General features: G+C 40.1%; 1 protein-coding gene across 1 annotated transcript in view; it reads left to right on the top strand.

Moving 5' to 3' along the window:
• Window positions 1-24754, top strand: part of LOC126482350 (uncharacterized) — a 281287-nt gene that overhangs the window by 59624 nt on the left and 196909 nt on the right. The window contains exons 4-5 of the mRNA XM_050106430.1: window positions 8261-8392; window positions 12082-12192. Coding sequence (XP_049962387.1) covers window positions 8261-8392; window positions 12082-12192 — 243 coding nt within the window. The remainder of the gene's footprint in view (window positions 1-8260; window positions 8393-12081; window positions 12193-24754) is intronic.

Genomic DNA, 24754 nt, shown 5'->3' with positions numbered 1-24754 from the left:
ACATTGTCAGATATGCTCTTTACATACGTTAGTGTTGAATGGAGAAACCTGAATATTATGCTGCATCTTGTGATATTCTTATACAATGCAGCAACCATTCTGTCAAAAGCGAGACACAACATGTTTTACACCATTTTTCTTCACCCATGCTTGAGAGCATGAAACAACAATGAATACTTTAATGTAATAATCCTGAGCATTGTCATATGAAATGGAAATAAATGGCTATCACCAAATTGAAGAAGCAAGACAGCTAGCATGGATATGACCAGAATCAGGATGTGAATATTACTCAGGGCATATAATCCCCTGGACAACCGAGAAAAATCAGGGAATTTTTTCATCCAGGAAAAACCCGGGAAAACAGTGGGAATTTTTCATTGTTTTAGTTCTCAATTAAATTTTTGTAATTTTGGCTGGGAAGTACTGATACTCTTAACAAAGAATTTTACTTCAGTCTGCTACAGCAGTACAGTACAACAGCAGTAAAACGTAAGCCAGAGAATAACACCAAAATAAAACTTTAGTTGCAAATAAAATGTTCCATTTAGAGCAACAAAATACAGTGCACAGAAAAGTATCTGCTAACAGCAAAATGTTTCAAAAGGCCTTAGGACAAAGACTATGCAATGGTTTGTAACAAGAAACTGCTTTTGATGAGCCTGACATCGCAATTGTTTACATTTACAGCAGGTCATGGTAAAATATTGCTAATGATGGTTTGAGAAGCATTACTTTCAAAGTAAATGCCCTTGTATGCAACATGAATTATGTTATGTGTGAGAATGTGTGATGAATTTCATGAATTCTCATTCAAAACTTGGCACTTTGAAGACTACCGACTTAGAAAAATTTCGTACCCATAGGACCAGCCATTTATGCCATCACTTACAATTTTATTGGCGTATATGTGTTTGGTACATCTGAAAGTATAGCACATGCTAAAAACAACCAAGGTTCAAGGTCAGTTTTTCATATTTATTTTAGTTCAACCAATGGGTGTTGAGAATACCACTGCCAACCAGGAGACCACTCAAGGAATCACTGTCAATTAAGAATGACTCACCAGTGTAAGAACTAAGGTGGATGAAGTCTCGGGCAATGACAACGAATTCTGCAGTGAATACAATACATCTGTTCAGCAGGGAGCATAGTTCACTGCATCTTGCTTGGTATATGGAAACTGGTTCATCCAACGACCATAGAGCCAAGTACAACCTCTGACAATAAAGTTTGGTGACTAGTCTTGCAACATTAATGTAGATGAACTATGAACTACAATTACCTTACTGTCCTTAGAAAAAAAGTGTGAGGTGAGTTCATAGCAATTTCACATTAATTGTCTTTCCTATGCAAAGGCCAAAGTGCTCTACAGAACATGTATTCTGCCAGGTAACCCAAGAAATGTTTGGTGCGCCATACTGAAGTTTATAATCCTACTTGTCAGAAACATTCAGCTGCTGAAATTTAAGCTGTGTACTTGGGATTCTGCACAACCACATCCTCGGGAAGTACGGGAAAATACTTTAACTGTAATGTTATTGTTGGCTGACTGCATCACTTGTCCTATGCTTTGAGGACCTGTTGTCACTGGCTAGCAAGATCGTGTAACATTTGCTATGGTTGGCTGACAAAAGTTATCGCAATCTCAGTTTCAGTGTTTCTGATGCCACCGTGCTGTATTTGGTGGAATTAGTATATTAGTATCTATACTTTTGTAATACAAAATGTGCAGTGTACACGTGGGTGCAGTGCACCAAAGAGCTTTCCAAAATGCCCTCCCCCCCCCCCCCAAAAGTGCTGGAAAATTCTATGCTTGTGTATAAAGCATTTACCATTCAAAGGATTGATAAGCGTTAGAGCTCGGAGGGGAAGTATATTGTCACCACTGGGGAAAAAAATGTACTTTCATCTAAGATATAGTGTATTTTTACCCAGGAAAAAGTGTATTTTCAACCAGGAAATCTGGGCATAATAGAGGATTTTTTTTCCTTGTGCACTTGTACACCATGTTATAATGTCAATCACCGACCTGTAAGATAGTATGAATTTCTACACGTATTGAGGAGGTCAGTCTTGTAACACAGCTGGACTTATCGATGTAAAGTACAAAACTATGAACAAGTGTATGTACATCTATGTCCAGTGAGTGTACTGGCCACTACTAAAACAGTATCTCTGGCTGACCGTCCGTGAGATACCATCTAGTTGGCAGATCGAAGATGATCATGTCATGTAAGATTTGTTATTTCTGTAATGTTTTGGAACTTAACTTACGTATGGAATATTGGAATTTACTAAAACATTTTATGTATGTAAAATGGGTACACTTTGCTGAGGTAGGTAGTTCAGCACATTGTGTACTTTTGCTTATGTGTAATAAACATGCTGTCATTGTGAAATGTTGGTTATTGTTGCTGTACTTGCTAATATAAGTAGTACTTGATTCTAGATTCTATATGCCAATGTATTAAAAACAGCAAAAGACCCAAGATACAAATTCAGTATATAAGTATTTTCACGTTTTCAGACATTGTCATTGCCTGGTGAGAAGGGCAATGGTGTTTATCCACTCCTTGACCTTTGCTGCTCTTGTTGTGCAACACATTGAGCAAGGTGACACAGTGATTAACACATTTGACATACATTTGGGAGGAACGGGGCTCAAACCTTGCCTGTCTTTCCTGATTCGGGTGTTTCCTGGTTAGCTTGTATCATATGAGACAAACATTGGGATGGTTCCTTCGACTATCAAATGGTCATTTCCTTCCTTATCCTATCACAGCTTTTGATCGTTCTCATGACCAAATCGCTGATAGTGTTAAACACTAATCTTTCTTTCTTTCGTCCAGTGAGTTGTGTGTGCTTTGATCACTTTTTAATAATCTGACACATTTGTAGGTTTTAAGTCCATTGGTTTCAAACAACTCGATTGTAGCCTGCTTCAGAGGAGCCTCGTTTTTGGCTCGTCTACATATAGCTAGATGCATAAATAAGTGAGAAACTGATCTTATTTACTACCATAACAAGTGCATAACACAATGTAAAAATGATCACTTTTACCACCGCACAAAGAAACTGCGTTCCAAATAATAGGTGTTCACATTATTTTGATAAGCATGTGTACACTGTGAAATACTGATATTTTGATTCCCTACTGGTTTTGTACTGCAGCTCTTGGCTATAACAGTGCAGTTGTGATAAGTTGGTACTAGTTTTGGAATGTGTCAACTCTTCGGCATTTGTTGTGGCCTCACTGTCATTGTGGATGTTGGTATGTTTCAGTGTGTCAGTGTGTGTGTGTGTGTGTGTGTGTGTGTGTGTGTGTGTGTGTGTGTGTGTTTGAAATTGAATGAGAGTCAGTCAGTAGTGTTAAGAGATGCACAGTCATTTTGAAACAGACAGTTGTTACAGTCCACCCCTTTAACTGAGTGGTCAGTGTGTTTTACTGCCATCCAGCAGGCCTAATTTTAACTTCCAGCCGGGTTGGATATTTTCTCGACCCCAGGACTGGGTGTTGTGTTATCCTCATCATTATTGACATGCAAGTCACCCAGTGTGGCATTAAATGGAAAGACTTGCAACTAAAGGACCTAACTTCCCCTGCTGGGGATCCCGGCCATAAGTGCCACACAATCATTTAATATTTTCCCGGTGGTCAGACGGAAAAGACAGAAAAACTGTTAGGTACCTTCAGGCCGCAGTAAACTGGGAGTCAAGTCATGTATTCCTCTGCAGCGTTTGTAAATCGAAGTACATTCCCTGTAAGATGTCCCACAAAGTATTGTTACTGCCATCAGTATGAACTCCACGCATAATGTTTCTGTAGCAGGGATGTTGCCAAAGGGGGATGAAATTCATAAATCTCGAAACCATCCTCTTTTCAGTCGTTAACTGTCAGTTTGTCATGCTCCTTGCATCTAGTGAACTGTTACCGGTAAATTATAAATGTTGTTGTGGTCTTCAGTCCTGAGGCTGGTTCGATGCAGCTCTCCATGGTATCCTATCCTGTGCAAGCTGCTTCATCTCCCAGTACTTACTGCAACCTACATCCTTCTGAATCTGCTTAGTGTATTCATATCTTGGTCTCCCTCTACGATTTTTACCCGCAACGCTGCCATCCAGTGCTAAATTTGTGATCCCTTGATGCTTCAGAACATGTCTTACTAACCGGTCCCTTCTTTTTGTCAAGTTGTGCCACGAACTCCTCTTCTCCCCAATTCTATTCAATACTTCATCATTAGTTACGTGATCTACCCATCTGATCTTCAGCATTCTTCTGTAGCACCACAATTCGAAAGCTTCTGTTCTCTTCTTGTCCAAACTATTTATCGTCCATGTTTCACTTCCATACAAGGCTATACTCCATGCAAATACTTTTAGAAACAGCTTCCTGACACTTAAATCTATACTCAATGTTAACAAATTTCTCTTCTTCAGAAACGCTTTCCTTGCCATTGCCAGTCTACATTTTATATTTTCTCTACTTCGACCTTCATCAGTTATTTTGCTCTCCACGTAGCAAAACTCCTTTACAACTTTAAGTGTCTCATTTCCTAATCTAATTCCCTCAGCATCACCCGATTTAATTCAACCACATTCCATTATCCTCGTTTTGCTTTTGTTGTAGTTCATCTTATATCCTCCTTTCAAGACACTGTCCATTCCGTTCAACTGCTCTTCCAAGTCCTTTGCTGTCTCTGACAGAATTACGATGTCAGCGGTGAACCTCAAAGTTTTTATTTCTTCTCCATGGATTTTAATACCTACTCCAAATTTTTCTTTGGTTTCCTTTATTGCTTGCTCAGTATACAGATTGAATAACATTGGGCAGAGGCTACAACCCTGTCTCACTTCCTTCCCAACCAGTGCTTCCCTTTCATGTCCCTCGACCCTTATAACTGCCATCTGGTTTCTGTACAAATTGTAAATAGCCTTTCGCTCCCTGTATTTTACCCCTGCCACCTTTAGAATTTGAAAGAGAGTATTCCAGTCAGCATTGTCAAAAGCTTTCTCTAAGTCTACAAATGCTAGAAACGTAGGTTTGCCTTTCCTTAATCTTTCTTCTAAGATAAGCTGTAGCCTCAGTATTGCCTCACGTGTTCCAATATTTCTACGGAATCCAAACTGATCTTCCCCGAGGTCGGCTTCTACCAGTTTCTCCATTCGTCTGTAAAGAATTCGTGTTAGTATTTTGCAGCTGTGGCTTATTAAACTGATAGTTCAGTAATTTTCACATCTGTCAACACCTGCTTTCTTTGGGATTGGAATTATTATATTCTTCTTGAAGTCTGAGGGTATTTTGCCTGTCTCACACATCTTGCTCACCAGGTGGTAGAGTTTTGTCAGGACTGGCTCTCCCAAGGCCGTCAGTAGTTCTAATGGAATGTTGTCTACTCCCGGGGCCTTGTTTTGACTCAGGTCTTTCAATGCTCTGTCAAACTCTTCACGCAGCATTGTGTCTCCCATTTCATCTTCATCTACATTCTCTTCCATTTCCATAATATTGTCCTCAAGTACATCACCCTTGTATAGACCCTCTATACACTCCTTCCACCTTTCTGCTTTCCCTTCTTTGCTTAGAACTGGGTTTCAATCTGAGCTCTTGATGTTCATACAAGTGGTTCTCTATTCTCCAAAGGTCTCTTTAATTTTCCTGTAGGCAGTATGTATCCTACCCCTAGTGAGATAAGCCTCTACATCCTTACATTTGTCCTGTAGCCATCCCTGCTTAGCCATTTTGCACTTCCTGTCAATCTCATTTTTGAGACATTTGTATTCCTTTTTGCCTGCTTCATTTACTGCATTTTTATATTTTCTCCTTTCATCAATTAAATTCAATACTTCTTCTGTTACCCAAGGATTTCTACTAGCCCTTGTCTTTTTACCTACTTGATCCTCTGCTGCCTTCACTACTTCATCCCTCAAAGCTACCCATTCTTCTTCTACTGTATTTCTTTCCCCCATTCCTGTCAATTGTTCCCTTATGCTCTCCCTGAAACTCTGTACAACCTGAGGTTTAGTCAGTTTATGCAGGTCCCATTTCCTTAAATTCCCACCTTTTTGCAGTTTCTTCAGTTTTAATCTACAGTTCATAACCAACAGATTGTGGTCAGAGTCCACATCTGCCTCTGGAAATGTCTTACAATTTAAAACCTGGTTCCTAAATCTCTGTCTTACCATTATATAATCTATCTGAAACTTCCTGGCAGATTAAAACTGTGTGCCGGACCGAGACTCGAACTTGGGACCTTTGCCTTTCGCGACTAAGCGCTTTACCGACAGCTACCCAAGCACGACTCACGCCCAGTCCTCACAGCTTTAATTCCACCAGTACCTTGTCTCCTACCTTCCAAACTTCACAGAAGCTCTCCTGGTTCGCAGCAGAGCTTCTGTGAAGTTTGGAAGGTAGAGACGAGGTACTGGCGGAATTAAAGCTGTGAGGATGGGGCGTGAGTCATGCTTGGGTAGCTCAGTCGGTAGAGCACTTGCCCGGGAAAGGCAAAGGTCCCGAGTTCGAGTCTCGGTCCGGCACACAGTTTTAATCTCCCAGGAAGTTTCATATCAGCGCACACTCTGCTGTAGAGTGAAAATTTCATTCTATATAATCTATCTGATACCTTCTAGTATCTCCAGGATTCTTCCATGTATTCAACCTTCTTTCATGATTCTTGAACCAAGTGTTAGCTATGATTAAGTTATGCTCTGTGCAAAACTCTACCAGGCGGCTTCCTCTATCATTTCTTAGCCCCAAGCCATATTCACCTACTATGTTTCCTTCTCTCCCTTTTCCTACTCTCGAATTCCAGTCACCCATGACTTTTAAATTTTCGTCTCCCTTCACTACCTGAATAATTTCTTTTATCTCATCATACATTTCATCAATTTCTTCATCATCTGCAGAGCTAGTTGGCATATAAACTTGTACTACTGTTGTTGGCGTGGGCTTCGTGTCTATCTTGGCCACAATAGTGCATTCACTATGCTGTTTGTAGTAGCTTACTCCCACTCCTTTTTTAAAAATTCATTATTAAACCTACTCCTGCATTACCCCTATTTGATTTTGTTTTTATAACCCTGTATTCACCTGACCAAAAGTCTTGTTCCTCCTGCCACCGAACTTCGCTAATTCCCACTACATCTAACTTTAACCTATCCATTTCCTTTTTTAAATTTTCTAACCTACCTGCCCGATTAAGGGATCTGACATCCCACGCTCTGATCCGTAGAATGACGGTTTTCTTTTTCCTGATAATAAATAACTATCACATGCAATTAAATAATTGAGCATATGTCCACAGTATTTGTCGCGGTGACAGTAAAGAAATGTAGCTGTGTTGGGCACTGTTGCATTTCGTGATATGTTGCTCAGAAAGACTGCTTATGTTGGCAGCATGCATATGGTCAGGAAAATGACTTACAGCTTCGAAACTGTTATGGAAAAGAGAAAACCCCCTCACATAGTTTAATTCCATTAGTACAATCAAATATTGTGACCGACGTGTACTAGAAATAGGAGTGAACATGAATACTCAGTTAAATTAGGTACAGTAATGTTGCTGATGTGAAATTTAAAGGAAGTATTAGGGAGGGAAGGAGGGAGGGATATCAACGTAACATAGTGTACAATTATATAGAAACATATGTTTTGGTGTGTGATCATGTGTTTGGAAGTAAATAGAACAAGTTGTTGCATTGCAGAAATGAAGCTGTTAGGCTGGGTTGTGAGACTTGATTTGATAGCTCATTTGTTAAGAGCATTCCCCACAAAAAGCAGGAATCCGAATTTGAGTCCCAGTCTGGCGTACAGTTTTTATCTGTCAGGCACTTTGAAAACAGTGCGTAGGTGTACTACTGGTATATGTGTGTGCATCTTGTGGTGTAATTGCGTTTGAGGGTGAGGGAGGTTGAGAGAGTTCATGTCTGCAGAGGCACATGGATATTCTGGTGTGCTGGAGTTTTCATTTAACATTTTGATCACTCATTACAGATTTTTATCTAGATAAGTTACTGTTATATAATGAGTTGTCATCTGTTGTCAAGATCATCTATTGTGTCTGTTACATTTTTTATTTGTTGTTTATTCTGTATAAATTGACATATGTAATGTTAGAAATAATATAATATAAAATATGTGTGTTATGTAGAACCGTGTGGAGTTTATTTGTGTAATAAATTGCAGGGTTGTTAAAGTATGACATGGGAAATGATTGCTTTTCATTCACTGCAGAACAGTCATTTAATTTTCGTATTATTTCAGGAATATGGAAGAGAGAATCCCTTCAATACTGACATGGACTTTCAGTTCCTACCTTTACGAACAAAGGTTGAAATATTGCATGCTTTGTGTGATTTCCGATTGGATGCTGATGATGTCCAGGATGTACTGAAGGTATGAATCTGGTGGTTTTAAAATTGATTTTATCCCTAAGAAGTAATTTATCTATATGCTTCCAAAATTTCAACAATTAATTTCTGAATTTACTCTTAGGTTTGTTAGATTACAGCTCCACCATCTTATAAGTATTATCAGGTGGTGCCAATTGAAGACTGTACATGAAATGTTCGCATTGTGTTGTTCACTATGGGTATTCTTAAACACAACCACAAGTTTGTTTTAAATGCATGTCTCGTAAAAGTTTTTGTTTTCCACTCAAGCTAATTTTGTAACAGTTTTGAAGGGTCATAAATACAGTAATATCACGTAATTAAATTTGTCTTTTTTATGAAGTCTTCCATCGCTTCTTGATAGAACGTTTCCATATTGAGGGTTGAATAACACTTAGACAGTTTTTTGTTCCACTGATTTTTATTTGTATGAACTAGTTTTCGGCTTATTAGGCTATCTTCAGTAACTACTGGCTATTGTTATGCCAGTAGTTATCTGAAGATGGCCTAATAAGTGTTATTCGACCCTCAATAAATTTGTCTTTATTTTCTTATATCATCAGGACAAACATTGCTGTAGTTGTAAAGTGAGCTTTGGCTGTGTTTAAGAATGCAGATAAAGAGAATATATTTTGTGACTGATTCTGATGCAACTCTCTTCTCAAATATTTATGAACAGGATATCATTATTCACGTACCAGAACTAAAAGTTTGCACACAAGCATAAACAGCAGCTTTATTAATGCTTGGGTGCATATTTTCATTTATGAAATGTTTTACTCAAAAAAGTGATCCGTAGCGAGAACTCACTTTGTCACAGGACTATACCAACGGCTATGTTAAAGTTCAAACTGGTGCACATTCTTACCTGGCAGTGCGAGCATGGAAAGTGATCAGATGTGATATTCAGCAGCAGTTTCTGCAGAATAATGCGAAGAAATATCAAGTTTTGAAAAAAATTGTACAGCTTTTGTAACGCAGGACTGGACTGCAATGCTAGTAAAGAAAAACATAGGGAAAAAAACCCCAATTCTATGCTTATGATCATGATGTGTACTATTAAAACAGTAAAAAGTAGGAATTCCATCATGGTATAGATAAAAACTGGGGCTGCTAACAGGGTGAAGAAAAAATTCCGCCTTAAGCAATCGACATGCAATTACTCACCCCAGTTCGAGACAAAAGTGTATGTAGCAAAACATAGTGCTACCAATAGGTTTAGTAGAAATGTAATTTAAAAAATAAGGTTCTGGCAGTGCTGTAACTGCATGCAGGTAGCATGAACTGTGCACTGTGCTGGAGCTGTCCCAATAGCTCAGTGAGATAAGGCAGTACCGTGAAAACAATATGCAGGCTCGACAATCTTAGAGTTACGTTCAGACGAAACATTTAATTTTTTTTAAATTTTTTTTGTTTTTATTTTTCCTCCCTTCCAATTAAATTATCAAATTGTATCCATTTTACACTTCGACAATGCGTTATCTTGTGTATATCTTTCTGTTACTATTACTTTATGTAAACATTAAGACATAAAACGAACTTCTTACAGATATAAACAACCATTTTGTTTTGTCCATGACACAAATAAAGCCAGTAGAAAATTATTGTGGCTACAGTAACATCATCTGTATCCAATGAGGTACAGAATGCGTAACAGGTAGGCTACACAAGATTGCACACTATGCTACTCGCAGTTAATTCCATTCTATACGTTTGATGTCCAGGCTTATCTTCACAGAGCCAGTGCGTACACATATGAGCAACACTCAGTTTAGAGATGATGTTCAAAGTGACCATCTTGCATTTGCAAGCTGCACACACGCAAGGTATTTGCTCATGTACATCCTTGGGTGAAATACTATAAACTTTTTTCTATAAGTGTCCCCACAGATAAAAACCTATTGGATTATGATCCAGAACGTTGGACCTCCCTATTGGATTAAGATCCAGAACGTTGGACCTCCATGACCAATCCATTTTCCTGGAAATGCTTGTGGCAATGCACCATCATGCCACAACTATGGGTGACATGTGGGTTGTGTTCCGACAAATAATGTGTTTTGTGGAGGTTGAAAATACCTTCCCGAATGGTGCAAAAGCCATTCATAAAACTATACTTGTCAAATGCAGTCATTTGGCCCCAGGTGTGGAGTTAACATGTAATGCAGTTCTTGATTGTGCGACACTTCAGCAACCAATCTTTGAGGTGTCTGCAACTGTCTTGCAATATCAAAGGCATTTTGCTGAGGTGATTGGTTAACTGGTTTCAAGAATCACATCCTTTAGTGGAGTACGCCTAGTCCTTGGACAGTCTCAGTCCATTACTTGTGGATGAAGATTACTGGTTTCCCAAAGGCATAGCTCCAGTTGACAAAAAACATTCTTATTGCGATGGTGCCTTTGAGGGTACCCTGCAGCATATGCACGAGCAGCAGCAGCATGAGCATCAGGTTGGTTATCTGATGCACCCAGCTTCAAAAGAATATCAACATATTCATCATTTGTGTTCTACATGGGGAAGCTGACACACAGGAACTTGACATGAAAAGTTATGGTTGTGCGCTGTTAAGTTAATACACACATGCATGCAGTTTAATGGATCCCATTGTTATGTGATAGGCTGTGTGTCATGTGACAAAATAATGTCCTGCTTGTAAATGATGAGAACTAGGGAACTGACATCTAAAAAAATTAAAAAGCAGGCTTGCGATGGTTCGAACCGTAGCCCCATGGTGTATGTCGGTTTGATGCCCCAGCAGTCTACTCAGTGAGCTACAATGGTTGTTAGGGTAGTAGGAGGTAATACATGTTCCTCTGTATGTTCTGATGTATTGCACAATGTGTCATTGTTGACAGCTTCTCATTTTTGTACAAGTGTTTTCAAAATGCTCTCAATCTGATTTTGCTAGATATCTTGAACCTGGATGAGGAATTGTAAGTCGACACCCGGGTGCGGCATTTTTTCTTCACCCTGTATACAAGTAAGCAAGTGAAGCACTACTTACAGAAATTTATGTACCATGTTTATGGTGAGATCAATGATAAGTGTATGCCAGGTTTGTGAAGTGTTGCAAATGCGTGGGAGTATATTCCTTTAGTTTTTCACAGATGTAAAATATTTTGCAAAGCACAGTTGTGAAAGTCTTGGTAGCAGCAGTAGTTTTAGTAGTAAAAAGTAAGAAGATATTAACTGCATCTGTAAGCAATACATGAATCTATAAATATAAAAGGAGCAATTGCCCTTTTCTGTCCTATAGGTGTTGCATAACAAAAAAAAGTAATAGTGCTTCTTTTGAATTCTGTGTACTGGTTTGTGGCTATTTATATATTTGAGAGAAGAGGGTTGATAAACTTTGTGTAGAGGCTGTAGGAAATATTGATCTACTTCTGGACTTGTCAGTGCAAGGATATTGCTACTGCATCTCTTAAACAGTGTCTAGGGCATTCTAATATCAGTCTGAAGTACTGCAAACACTGCGTAGCTATGCAGTGTGCAGTGCCTTGTTATTCACTTAATTGCATTCCCTTTACACAATATGGAATTAGAATCTTCCTAGCGCACGCCATATGCGGTCATGACTTTATGTATATTTAACTCTGGATTTAACTGACTGTTGTTGGGTCCATGGCTGACAAAAGTCACAGAACCCTATGTTTGAATAAAATGAAACTAATGTTAAAATCTCTTTTCAGAACTTGGAATCAGATAGTTTAAGGGTTGAGCCCCTTGGTCATGATGAAAACCATTCAGCATACTGGTACTTCTATGGAACGAGATTGTATAGGGAAGATTATCCTAAAGCTGTAAGTAGAGGAAACAGAAGCTATAATTGTTGCTATAAGTGTTAGATTTTTTAAAAGTTATATTGTTGAAGTTTTTAATTATGTTGAATTTGTAGGAAGTGTGAAGAATGGATTTTTGTTGGTAGGTATTTCTGGAATTCTATTCCAATTTTTGTGTGGAACAACAGTTATATGCTGACGTAGGGGAGGGGGGGGGGGTTGCTTCCCCTTCCATAGTTAGTTGTATTCACAGGAGAATGTTTCTGGAAGTTTTGGGCAGATAGGTAATGAAGCTGTTCTATGTACATGTGCATATGTGCATGCCCCACACACACACACACACACACACACACACACACACACACACACACAGGAGGACAGAATGTGGGATGGGGAGTGGGGGGGATCAACAGCACAGGAGATAAAGAAAAGATGTCAAATGAATGTCACTTATGCAGGGAGGTAGGAGATGGTGTAAGTGACCACCAAAATAAATGTTGACAGAAGTTGAGTGAATGTGGGAAAGGGGTAAACGGAAAGAAATCTACTGGCGTGTTCAGATAGAGTGGTAAATTAGTGGTGGTGAGTGCTAATGTACAGTAGGATGGTAGGAAAATCAGGAAGGCACTAATAGTTTTGAAAACTAGGATTAGTTTTTCACTCCTAAATGTGTATATTGACTATACTCGAATTTCACTTCCATAATGTAATTACTGGCCAGTCATTTTCTGTTTGTAAATTGTAGTTTTCTCAAATGAATTTCCTTTTGATACATTTGAAGGTATACTTATACTTTATTTCTCAGCATTTGGGGCTTTTACATTTCCAGCCTGACATTTACTCGCAAACTGGTATATACTTCTTGTATTCTGGTTGTGAATTCCACAATATGTCTTAATTCATTCTGTGTTATTAACTTCAAATACTATTAAGGAGAAAATGTGTTGACACACAGTTGTAAAAACCCAAATGGTTCTCAATAGATTTTGGAAGGATGTTTGACTATCAATTTTACAGGTTCAGGATAGATATTAAGAATAGTGACAGAGGGACAGGTCTAAGTGATGTTGACAGGAGAGGAGAGGAGAGGAGAGGGGAGGGGAGGGGAGGGGAGGGGAGGGGAGGGGAGGGGAGGGATGCCATTGACGAGGGTGTTGCACTGAGAGATCAGTGAAGTGTTCTGCATCTTGTATGAAGCATTTTTTCTAATATTGGCATACATAGCTGTACTTTGTTTAACATAAATTTGTAACTGACAATAGGATAGTATGTTTATCTGAGCAGAATTGTGATTCAGAGTTGCACAATAATGGAAGAATTAATTTTAGTACAAAAATGGTATGTATATAAGTAACATGCAAACAAAAGATGTATAAAACCTATATGGAGTTGCAGTAGATTTGGCTTAATGCTCAATACACCAGCCTTATAGGCATGTAAATAGTGCTATATAGTGATAATATCTCTAGAAAATAAACTTTTAAGCTGCAGATATTCCCACTAAATGTGTGCAAGGACAGGGATGCATTCAGTAGGGTGATGTTGTCCGACAAGAGATGGACATTTGTTTGGTCACCAGTTTGCTGTGACAACCAGACCCTCTTCCAGTACACTTAAGGTTTTGCTGAAGTCTTTGCATACAGAATTTCACCCTAGTTTAATCAAAACAGGACTCCCATGCCTTATCTCCAAATGCAGCCAATACTCCTTGCAGAGCTGCCAACCAGTTATGAAGCAGCATCTCCTTTATCTCGAATATACACGAAGACCTGGCCCAAAGGGACCACATTTGCTGCCAGGTATTTGACAATGTTTCTCCATCTTTTCTAAAATGTTGCTGTGTTATCCATATCACAGTATTTGGTAAAAATGGCATAGTGCAAAACTTGAAGCTCCTGTGTCATGTATCTTTAACTGTGCAACTGGTTTTGGTCAGAGACAGTTTTCCAGTACAATTTTTTGTTGATAGCACAGGGAACATAGCCCTTGTTCTGCCAACCTGCACTATTCACTATGCTTGACCTACATCTGCATGTACATAGATACTTTGCAAGCCACCGTATGACGTAGTGTAGGGTATTACTACTAGTTTTTTCCTTTCCTGTTCCATTCGCAAATAAAGCAAGGGAAAACAACTGTCTGTATGGCTCCACATGAGCCCTAATTTCTCGTATCTTATCTTCATGATCCTTTCACACAGTGTATGTTGGCTGCAGTAAGATTGTTCAACAGTTGACCTAAAATATGGGTTCTCTAAATTTTCTCAGTGGTGATCCTCGAATAGAACATTGCCTTCCCTCCATGGATTCCCATTTGAGTTCCCAAATCATCTCAGTAACACCTACATGTTGTTCAAACCCACCGGTAACAAATCTAGCAGTCTGCCTCTGAATTGCTTCTTTGTCTTCCTTTAATCTGACCTTATCCATACTACAGGGTGCAGCGCAGGAACTTCCTTATTTGAAATGTGCGGCACACAGTGGCTGTTATTCATTGTTGCGTGGGTTTCAGTGCAATCAAAAGTGCGAGATTTTAACGTGTTTTTTAAGATTAGTTTAATAGCGATCATGCAGTGGGCAAGAGCGGAGCGCGCGTTCGCTGTTGTGACCTACTTTTTGAATGGACCTTTGGCCATCAGAACTCAGCGTGCATTCAGGAAACAGTTCAACATCGTGCCTGCAGGTCATGTTCCTCATGGTAAATCAATTGTTATGTGGGTAGACACCTTTATGGATACTGGAAGTGTGCAGAAAAAGAAATCAGGACCTTCAAGAACCATCAGAACGCCTGAAAACATTGAAAGGGTAAGGATGTCGATTCTGAATTCCCCCAAGCGATCTGCACACACACACTTGCAGCTGCCCTCGCAATTTCTGAACGCACATTGAGACAAATTCTTCATGAAGAGTTGAAATTTGATCCGTATAAGCTGTCAGTGGTGCACACACTTGATCCGTGTGATTTTGTTTCACGAAAAAATGCGTGTGAAGCCTTGATCGATGAGCTGCCTCAGGACACCTTAGTGTTCTTTAGCGACGAGGCACATACCGGGTGATCAAAAAGTCAGTATAAATTTGAAAACTGAATAAATCACGGAATAATGTAGATACAGAGGTACAAATTGACACACATGCTTGGAATGACATGGGGTTTTATTAGAACCAAAAAAATACAAACATTCAAAAAATGTCTGACAGATGGCACTTCATCTTATCAGAATAGCAATAATTAGCATAACAAAGTAAGACAAAGCAAAAATGATGTTCTTTACAGGAAATGCTCAATATGTCCACCATCATTCCTCAACAATAGCTCTAGTCGAGGAATAATGTTGTGAACAGCACTGTAAAGCATGTCTGGAGGTATGGTGAGGCATTGGTGTCGGATGTTGTCTTTCAGCATCCCTAGAGATGTCGGTCGATCACAATACTCTTGCGACTTCAGGTGACCCCAAAGCCAATAATCCCACGGACTGAGGTCTGGGGACCTGGGAGGCCAAGCATGATGAAAGTGGCGGCTGAGCACACGATCATCACCGAACGAAGCTCGCCAGAGATCTTTCACGCGTCTAGCAATACCCTTTTTTGTTCTAATAAAACCCCATGTCATTCCAAGCATGTGTGTCAATTTGTACCTCTCTATCTACATTATTCCGTGGTTTATTAAGTTTTCAAATTTATACTGACTTTTTGATATCACCCAGTATGTGGTACTGGAATGGCACGAACCCCCGAGAACTTCATGAGCAGCCCTTGCGTGCAGAACGTGTGACTGTTTGATGTGCACTATCTAAAGTTGGTATTATTGGCCCATGGTTTTTCGAAGAGAATGATAAGGCAGTGATGGTCACTTCTGATCATTATGTTTAGATGATTGAATAGTTTTTTCTTCCAGAACTTGAAGAAATGGATGTGGGTGATGTTTGGTTCAAACAAGATGGTCCCACAGCTCACAGGGCACAAACATCGATGACCATGTTGTGTGAACACTCCCCGATCGTCTCATCTTTTTGAGGAGCAATCTCCAGTGACCAGCACGCTTGCCAGATTTAGTGCCATGCGATTTTTTTCTTAGGGGGCTATCTCAAATCCTTGGTGTGTACCAGTTGTCCGCAGACCCTGGCTGAGCCATGGAACAATATTTGTGTTGCTATTGCCAACATCAGCATGGGAGAAAGTGGGCCGAAACTTGTGATTTTGACTCTCCAAATGCATTGAGCAGAATGGAGACCACCTTCAAGGTATCATTTTCAAAACTTAATGGAACAAAACTTTAGATGTTACTCTTTGTAAAGGAAAAAGAGAGTTAAATTGACGTGTCTAATACTCTCTGATTTATGATTTTTTTTTTTTTTTTTTTTTTAAATAAGGAAGATCCCACGCTGCACCCTTTACTTTATGGATTTGTTTTTCCTACTCATATGCAGTAACTTAAATTTTTCCACATTTAGAACTAGCTGCCATTCATCACACCAACTGGAAATTTTATGTAAGTCATTTTGTATCCTTCTACAGCAACTCAACTTTGACATCATACCATACACTGCAGTGTAATCAGCAAACAACCACAGATTGTTGCCCACCATGTCCACTAAACTATTTATGTATATAGAGAACAACAGTGGTCCTATCACACTTCCCTGGGGCACCCCAGATGATACTCTAGTCTCTGATGAAGACTTGCTGTTGAAGACAATATACTGTGTTCCATAACTTAAAAAGTCTTTGAACCACTCACATGTCTGGAATCTATTCCATCTGCTTGTACCTTCTTTGACAGCCTGCAGTGGGGCACCATGTCAAGTGCTTTCTGGAAATCTAGAAATATGGAATCTGCCTGTTGCTCTTCATCCTATTTCACAGTACGTCATTTGAAAAATGAGCAAGCTGAGTTTCACATGAGTGACAAAAATTTTCTTGAGGCTGAGAAGCTTATTATATTTGAACTGAGAATATATCCAAGGATTCTGCCAATGTTAGGAATATTGGACTGTAATTTTGCAGGTCTGATCTTTTACTCTTCTTATATACAGAAGTCACATACACTTTTTTCCAGTTGCGTGGGACTTTGCGCTGGGCAAGAGATTCATGATAAATGCATGCTAGGTAAGAGTACTCTTTGTAAAACAGAAATGGCATTCCATCTGGACCTGATGACTTATTTGCTTTCATATCTTCCAGTTGTTTCTCTGCACCAGGGATACTTGTTACTATGTAGTCCATATGGGAGTCTGTCTGGTGCTCAAATGACAGTAAGTTTGTATGTTTCTCCTGCGTGAACAATTTCTTGAATGTGAAATTTAAAACTTCCTTTTTGTTCTTGTTATCTTCAATTGCCACACCTGACTGGTCAACAAGGAAGTGGATAGAAGCTATTGACGCGCTTTGTGATTTTATATGGGACCATAATTTTCCCAGGTTTCCTGTCAGGTATGCTAAGGTATGAAGGTGGTAGTAGTTTTATGCTTCACACATAGATCTTTTCACAGACACACTAATTTCTACTAATCTTTGCTTGTTGTCATTTGTGGATTTTCTTTTGAACCGAGAGTGCGACAACCTCTGCTTCCTCAGTATTTCCCGTATTTCTTTATTAATCCATGGTGGATCTTTTCCATCCTTGAGCCACATACTAGGCGCACAACTCTCCAGACTAAGATTTGGAATGTGCTTAAGCTTTGCCCGCAATTCCTCTTCGTCCATCTGACTGGAACTAAGTGAGATGCTAACAACTGCTTATCTGCTCTATCTAGCAGAAACTCTCTCCTGCCTTCTTGACCGATTTTTTAATTTTCCTAACAATAGTTGCGACAGTGGAATCATGATTGCTGTTGTGGATAAGGACCCAATGTATTTTTAGCTACAAGGCCTGTGATATCTCCATTCATGTGGGCTGACGAACCAGCTGCTCAATACAGTTTTCAGAAATGCATTCAAAAGTACTTCGCACAATGGTCTGTCAGTACCACCTGCGGTGGATCCATAGACATCTCAGTCTATACTCGGTAGGTTAAAATTGCCTCCGACTAGTATTGCATCATCTGGGTATTATGCGCAACTGACTAGACCTTCTTTGAATGACTTTACAACTGTCACAGTAGAATTGGTGGCCAGGAAAAACATTCAACAATTAACTTGGATTCAACTACACCTGTTATACAAGACCACATATCTTCACTTTCACGCCCAACTTTGGCCTCAGTAGAGACAATATTTTTCTCACCTGCAATGAATACTACTCCTCCTGTGGCATCTGATCCGTTTTGTCGGTATACAGTCTACGTTTCGCTAAATATCTCTGGGCTTTCCACTTACGGTTTCAGCCAGTGTTTGGTCCCAAGAATAATTTGAGCACGATAACTTTCGTGGAGGGCAGTAAATTTGAGAACTTTGTTACGAATACTTAGAAAATTTACTGATTAAATTTTGATAGTGAAAGTGTCTTTAGTCTGAACATGGTCTGACTTCCTTTGTTTCGTATTTATGGGTGAGTGTTCATCAGAGTACCTCAAACTACCACCTAGCATTAAAAAAAACACCCCTGTGCACTCCACAAGTACTCTGCTACCAGAGTAGCTGCTTCCTTTGTGTAGTGCACTACTGACCTATTAAGGAAAGTCCTACAAATCCCCACTCGATTATTCAGATCTAGAAGTCTGCAGTAAAGACTGTCACAGTCGACGAAGCCTTTGGTTGAAACCCTCCATTGGGCTTCAAACCAAAGGACCCGCATCAACTCTGGGAACATGACTAAAAATTGTGAGTTCTGTTTGTGCTGTACATCCAAGGCCAGCAGCCTTTGCCTCCTGCCAGCTGCCTGTATGAACTGAGGGTTGTCTCCGAACCCATGCAACAGATGTCATTGGTGCCAACATGATCCACAGCTTGCAGACAACTGCACCGTGCATGCTCAATAGCCACAGGCGGATCCATATCTGCACTCGTATGAGGCCCTCTGGTGGACATACTGGGTGCATGGGCTTTCTTTCCAGCTCTGAATGCAAAGGGCCTCCATAATGCACCTAGTGTTAGAGCTCCCGGTAACTAGTAAACCCCTCCCCCCTATGTGCCTGCTGATCAGTAGCCCACCTGCAGAGTGAATGGGTGAATATAGACAGCCCGTCTTCACTTCAGCTCTCCATCTTGAGCGACATGGTCGCATATCACTGACCACTTACCCTGCTGTGATGGTGGATCCATTGCGTTGGGTACACTAGGAGATACCTTCGCAGCAGAGCCGTGGGCAAAACAAGGTACATCTGAGGTGTCCCATGTGATGTGCCAGATTCTCCGCCATCCCTGCTCATCGAGGCAGCAGCCTGAAGGTGACAGACTGTAGCCAAAACTTCATCCAGCTGTTCAAAACTACGGCCAGCTCCTCTTGCATCCGCACACAGCATGCAGGTGTCCTACCCATCCTATCAACTCTTAACTGAAGATGTAAACTGTAAAAGCAGACTGACTCCTACATATGCAACTTACTACCCTCGTGCTATGTCAGCAATGCTGATGCATTAATGAGCTATGTAGCTGGCTTTTGAAAATAAATGAAAACTGTGCTGTAGACAGAATGAATTTACGCTTACAAAATGCGAGATTAAACTCTTAAATAGAAAAACACACATGAGATTTAAGAAATCTACTAGAATGAAAACACAGAAAAAGATAAACACATAACTTTCCACTCTGTAGATGTGTATCAGCTGAGAACTGGGGCCTGACTGATTGGCTTACTGAAAGCACAGATGCTTGTTTTCAAAACAAAATAAATGAGCAACTACTTCTCTTTTGTTCACAGTTCATCCCCCCCCCCCCCCCCCCCCCCCCCCACACACACACACACACACACACACACACACACACACACACACAAAATCTCTTTCCTTTTAGCAAATTGTGGCTCGGTGCTTAGGTGGTGGACATTTTCCCAACATTTTCCATACTGAACTGAGGACCACTGCCTTTCTTAGGCAAGTGCTCTAATGACTGAGCTATCCAAGCACAACTCATGAGCCACCCTCACAGCTTTACCTCATCTCCTATCTTCCAGACTTCATGGACATTCTCCTTCACACTTTGTTGGACTAACTGGAAGAAAGGATACACCCAGGCTGTGGCTATGCTATGTCTCCACAGTATCCTTTCTTCAAGGAGTGCTATACTTGCAAATTTCACTGGCGAACCTCTGTGAAGTTTGGAAGGTAGGAGATGAGGTACTGGTGGAAGTAAAGCTGTGATGACTGATTGCGAGTCTTGATTCAGTAGCTTAGTAGGTACAGCGCGTGGCCATGAAAAGCAAAGGCCATGCCTTTGGGTCCTGGTCTGGCACACAGTTTCAGTATGCCAAGAAGTTTCATATCAGTACACATTCTGCTGCAGAGTGAAAAATTCATTCTGGTAATTTTATCTCTGTTCTCTGCATCTACAGTCTTGACCCTAAATGTTTTAAGATTTTACTGAATTGCTCGGATCCATTGTCGCTTATTCTTTCTAAGATTTCTCATCGCAAGTTGTTGTAAACATCTTGTCTCCTTGCAGTCACAAGATGTGAAAGAAATACAGAGGTTTCTTCTTCTTTTGTATGCTGGTGGTTGGATCACTTTCTCAATAGACAGTTTCATTGGGGAGGATATACAAGAATGCATTGGCCCAGTTTTATTTATGCAAGTTCTATCAGTTTTGAGGGAGGGGCAGATAAGTTCATTTTTTAATTTGGAACAGTGTTTCGCAAGCATAAGTGGTCGCCGAGAGAATAACGGTTTTATATTGTTGGATCTTTGTGTCTGTTTGCAAGCATTTCTTATTATATGTTGATCGTGGTAGAAACTGGGCTTTTCTTCTTTTTGTTGCTGCTGTTTAGCTATCTTTCTTTCCTCTGTGAGTTATGCTTGATGATTTCTCCAAGATAGTCAAACAGTAATTAATTAATGGAAAAGATGATGGATGTTAAGAGCCAAGCATATGTTGGAAAACCAATTTGGAAAGATCAGAAGCACTTTCAAGCCCATTTTACACCAGCAACTTTCTGGTCAGAATCAACTACTTGAAGTGCAAGCACCTTTCATGCTTGCACGAAAATCATCAACCAACCTTGACACAAGTGTGTCTATGGCGTCAGTGATCTGTAGATTGTGCGGAGTGTGGAGGTCTAAATTTCCGAGTATTCTGCACACTGGCCATGCACAGAGACAAGGAACTCTGGTGGCTATCTACAGAAGCTATAACCTATTCTGGTCAAGCTCATTCCTAATATAGAAAATGATTTTGTGCTTCCGTGTAGTCTTAATATTTATTATATTGTTTGCTTTGCTTTCATGGCACATTGAAAATTTACAGAAGATCCTGGGACTTTTTCCTACTAGTGTTCCCCTACGAGAGAGATGAAATACCTGAAAGCAAAAAGTGTTTACGTTTTACAGGGAAACAACCCATACTACATTAAATTAAGAATGTAAACAGGTAAACATGTTTTAACGAAAATTATTTCAACAAAGAAAAATTCAGATTTATTCGTTGAGAAAAAGAATTTTAGTTGTTACTTGGCACTTAGCAAGAAAACAAGATAAAAAAGATTAATCAAAAAGGCGCTGTTTACTACATTCTACATATTGTTAGATGTGTTTGCAAGCACATACTTTCTCGGAACAGTTACATGCATGTGTTATGAAATATTTAAATTACACTTTTTGTATTCTTTCAGTTCTCAATTCTCAGGAGTGTAGAGAATTTATCTCACGTTGACAAGAACTTCCACTAAAATTCTGCTTTTGTCATTATTAAACTCTGTTGTCATTGCTTGTTCATACATTTCATTACTGTATTTCAATTTTTCCATAAAAGGGATTGACCCTCGTAACCTCACTTTCACCATTCAGATGCCAAACTACACATTAGACAGCTCTCACAAGACCAGCAATTTTGGTGCAGACGTGTAAACGAAAATGACCACTCAGAACAAGCAAGACTCAGTGCAGGAATAGAATACCAGGGGCATTGCACTTGTCTTGAGCAGTCACCTGAGACAAGAAAGTTGATCATGTAAAAGGCACTTCAGATCTTTGCTCAGCATGATTAATTATTGTATAAAAGGAAACTGACTATTCCCCCTCCCGCTCTCTCCTCCCCTTCCCCCTGTCCATCCCCATCCCCCTTCCCCCCCTCCCCCTCCCCCTTTCCCCCCTCCCTCCCGTCCCTCTCCCCCCCCCCCCTCTCTCTCTCTCTCTCTCTCTCTCTCTCTCTCTCTCTCTCTCTCTCTCTCTCTCTCTCTCTCTCTCTCTCTCTCTGTGTGTGTGTGTGTGTGTGTGTGTGTGTGTGTGTGTGTGTGTGTGCGCGCGCGCGCACGTGTCATGTGTCAGCATGCACTCCAGAAGAGTGCTCTCAAACTACAAACTGCTCTTACCCACTATTATTTTTGGTATATTCATTTACAGCGTAGCTCCAGGATACAATAGAAAGTTGACATAATGAATTTAGATGGCCAGTTTCTAAGTAGATGGAAGTAATTTTTTTCAAACTTAATTGACCTTAAAACGCCTGTTTCAATCAGAGACCATAAATTAGCAATTTAACCCATCTATCAATTTGTGCAATTACTTAATATTTGTTTCATTTGCTGATGACATTTTATAGTATGTGTTGCCAAAACTGCACTGAAGTGCCAAAGATACTGGTATAGGAATGCATATTCAAATACACAGAAATATGTAAACAGGCAGAATACAGCGCTGTGGTTTGTAGCAGTTGTTAGATTGGTTACTGCTGCTACAATGACGGGTTATCAAGATTTAAGTGAGTTTGAACATGGTGTTTTAATCGGCACATGAGCGAGGGGACACAGCATCTCCGAGGTATTCATGAGTGTACTGTAAATAACAGGAATCTGGTACAACATCAAATCTCAGACATAGCTGCAGCTGGAAAAAGATCCTTCAAGAATGGTACGAATGACAACTGAAGAGAATCATTCAACATGACAGAAGTGCACCCTTCCACAAATTGCTGCAGTTTTCAATGCTGGGCCATCAATATGTGTCAGCTTGCAAACTATTCAACAAAACATCATCAATATGGGCTTTCGGAGCGGAAGGCCCACTCATGTATCTTCAATGACTGCATGACACAAAGCTTTACGCCTCAACTGGGTCTGTGTCAACACTGACTTTGGACTGTTGATGACTGGAAAAATGTTGCCTGATCGGATGAGTATTGTTTCAAATTGTATCGAGCAGATGGATTTGTATTGGTATGGAGACAACTTCATGAATCCATGGATCCTGCGTGTCAGCAGGGGACTGTTGAAGCTGGTGGAGGCTCTGTAATAGCGTGGGGCATGAGCAGTTGGAGTGATATGGGACCCCTGATACATCTAGATACAACTCTGACAGGTGACATGTACGTAAGCATCCTGTCTGATCACCTGCATCTATTTGTGTCCATTGTGCATTCCAACAGACTTGGGCAATTCCAGTGGATATTGCGACACCCCACACATCCAGAATTGCTACACAGTGGCTCCAGGAACACTTTTCTGAGTTTAAACACTTCCGCAGGCCACCAAACTCCCAAGACATGAACATTATTGACCATATCTTGGATGCCATGCTGTTCAGAAGAGATCTCCACCCCGTCGTACTTTTGCGGATTTATGGGCAGCCCTGCAGGATTCATGGTGTCAGTTCCCTCCAGCACTACTCCAGACATTATTCGAGTCCAGGCCACATCATGTTGCGGCACTTCTGCATGCTTGCAGGGGCCCTACAATATATTAGACAGGTGTACCAGTTTCTTTGGCTCTTCAGTGTATTAAGGTGTGCAGTGTGCCATAGTGGTTGGGATCACTGGCTGGCATGCTGGAAGACGTCATTTCAATCCCAACTACCAATAATTATTTGTTATTTAGTATTTATCATTTCTGGAACGTTATCAAAATTTATGTTTGTTATGTTTGCATATGCTGGAATATTCAATGTCTATATAAATAGCAGTACTCTCTGTCCAGGAATTCAGTTCCTTTCTGTCTATACATTGGTGTTCATTATAAATGTACTTTCAGTGCTAAGTGTTGCCTTCATAGATGACTTTGCTTTCAGATTTGGAGTTGTTTGTGGTTACGATGTGACATTGTTTGCTGGAGATGCCAGGTACTTCAAAAAATCTCTGTCACTGTGGTTCCAATGAGGCAGTGTAAGAGCTATTGCCTACATGGACAAGAACCAGAATGCAAACTGTACATCATTCCTAAGTCCCTATATTTAGGAGACTAATGGAGTTCAAGCCGGCAGTTAGTCAGCTGCTCATAAAAGTCCGTCAGTGCTTACCGGGGCCTTATTAAATTGGTGAAAGGATTCAACCGAATCACCAAATACAACTTGTGGGATTATGATATTATGCGTTTTTGAAATGTGTACTTTTACTTGGCCAGAACAGACCAGCAGTGGATTAAGAGCAACAAAGAGAAACTCAATAGTTGTCATTATAAGTTTGAGACCAAAATGAAGAAAACATTTGGTGACATTCAGCAGCGAAAGAACAATTGAAGAACAAGGCCCAGTGATATGGGTAAATGACACAATCTCTCTTATGTT

Source organism: Schistocerca serialis, chromosome 5 (genome assembly GCF_023864345.2).
Source record: "Schistocerca serialis cubense isolate TAMUIC-IGC-003099 chromosome 5, iqSchSeri2.2, whole genome shotgun sequence".
NCBI lineage: Eukaryota > Metazoa > Arthropoda > Insecta > Orthoptera > Acrididae > Schistocerca > Schistocerca serialis.
Note: the sequence above shows the minus strand (reverse complement) of the source record. Positions and strands in the feature narration are given on the sequence as shown.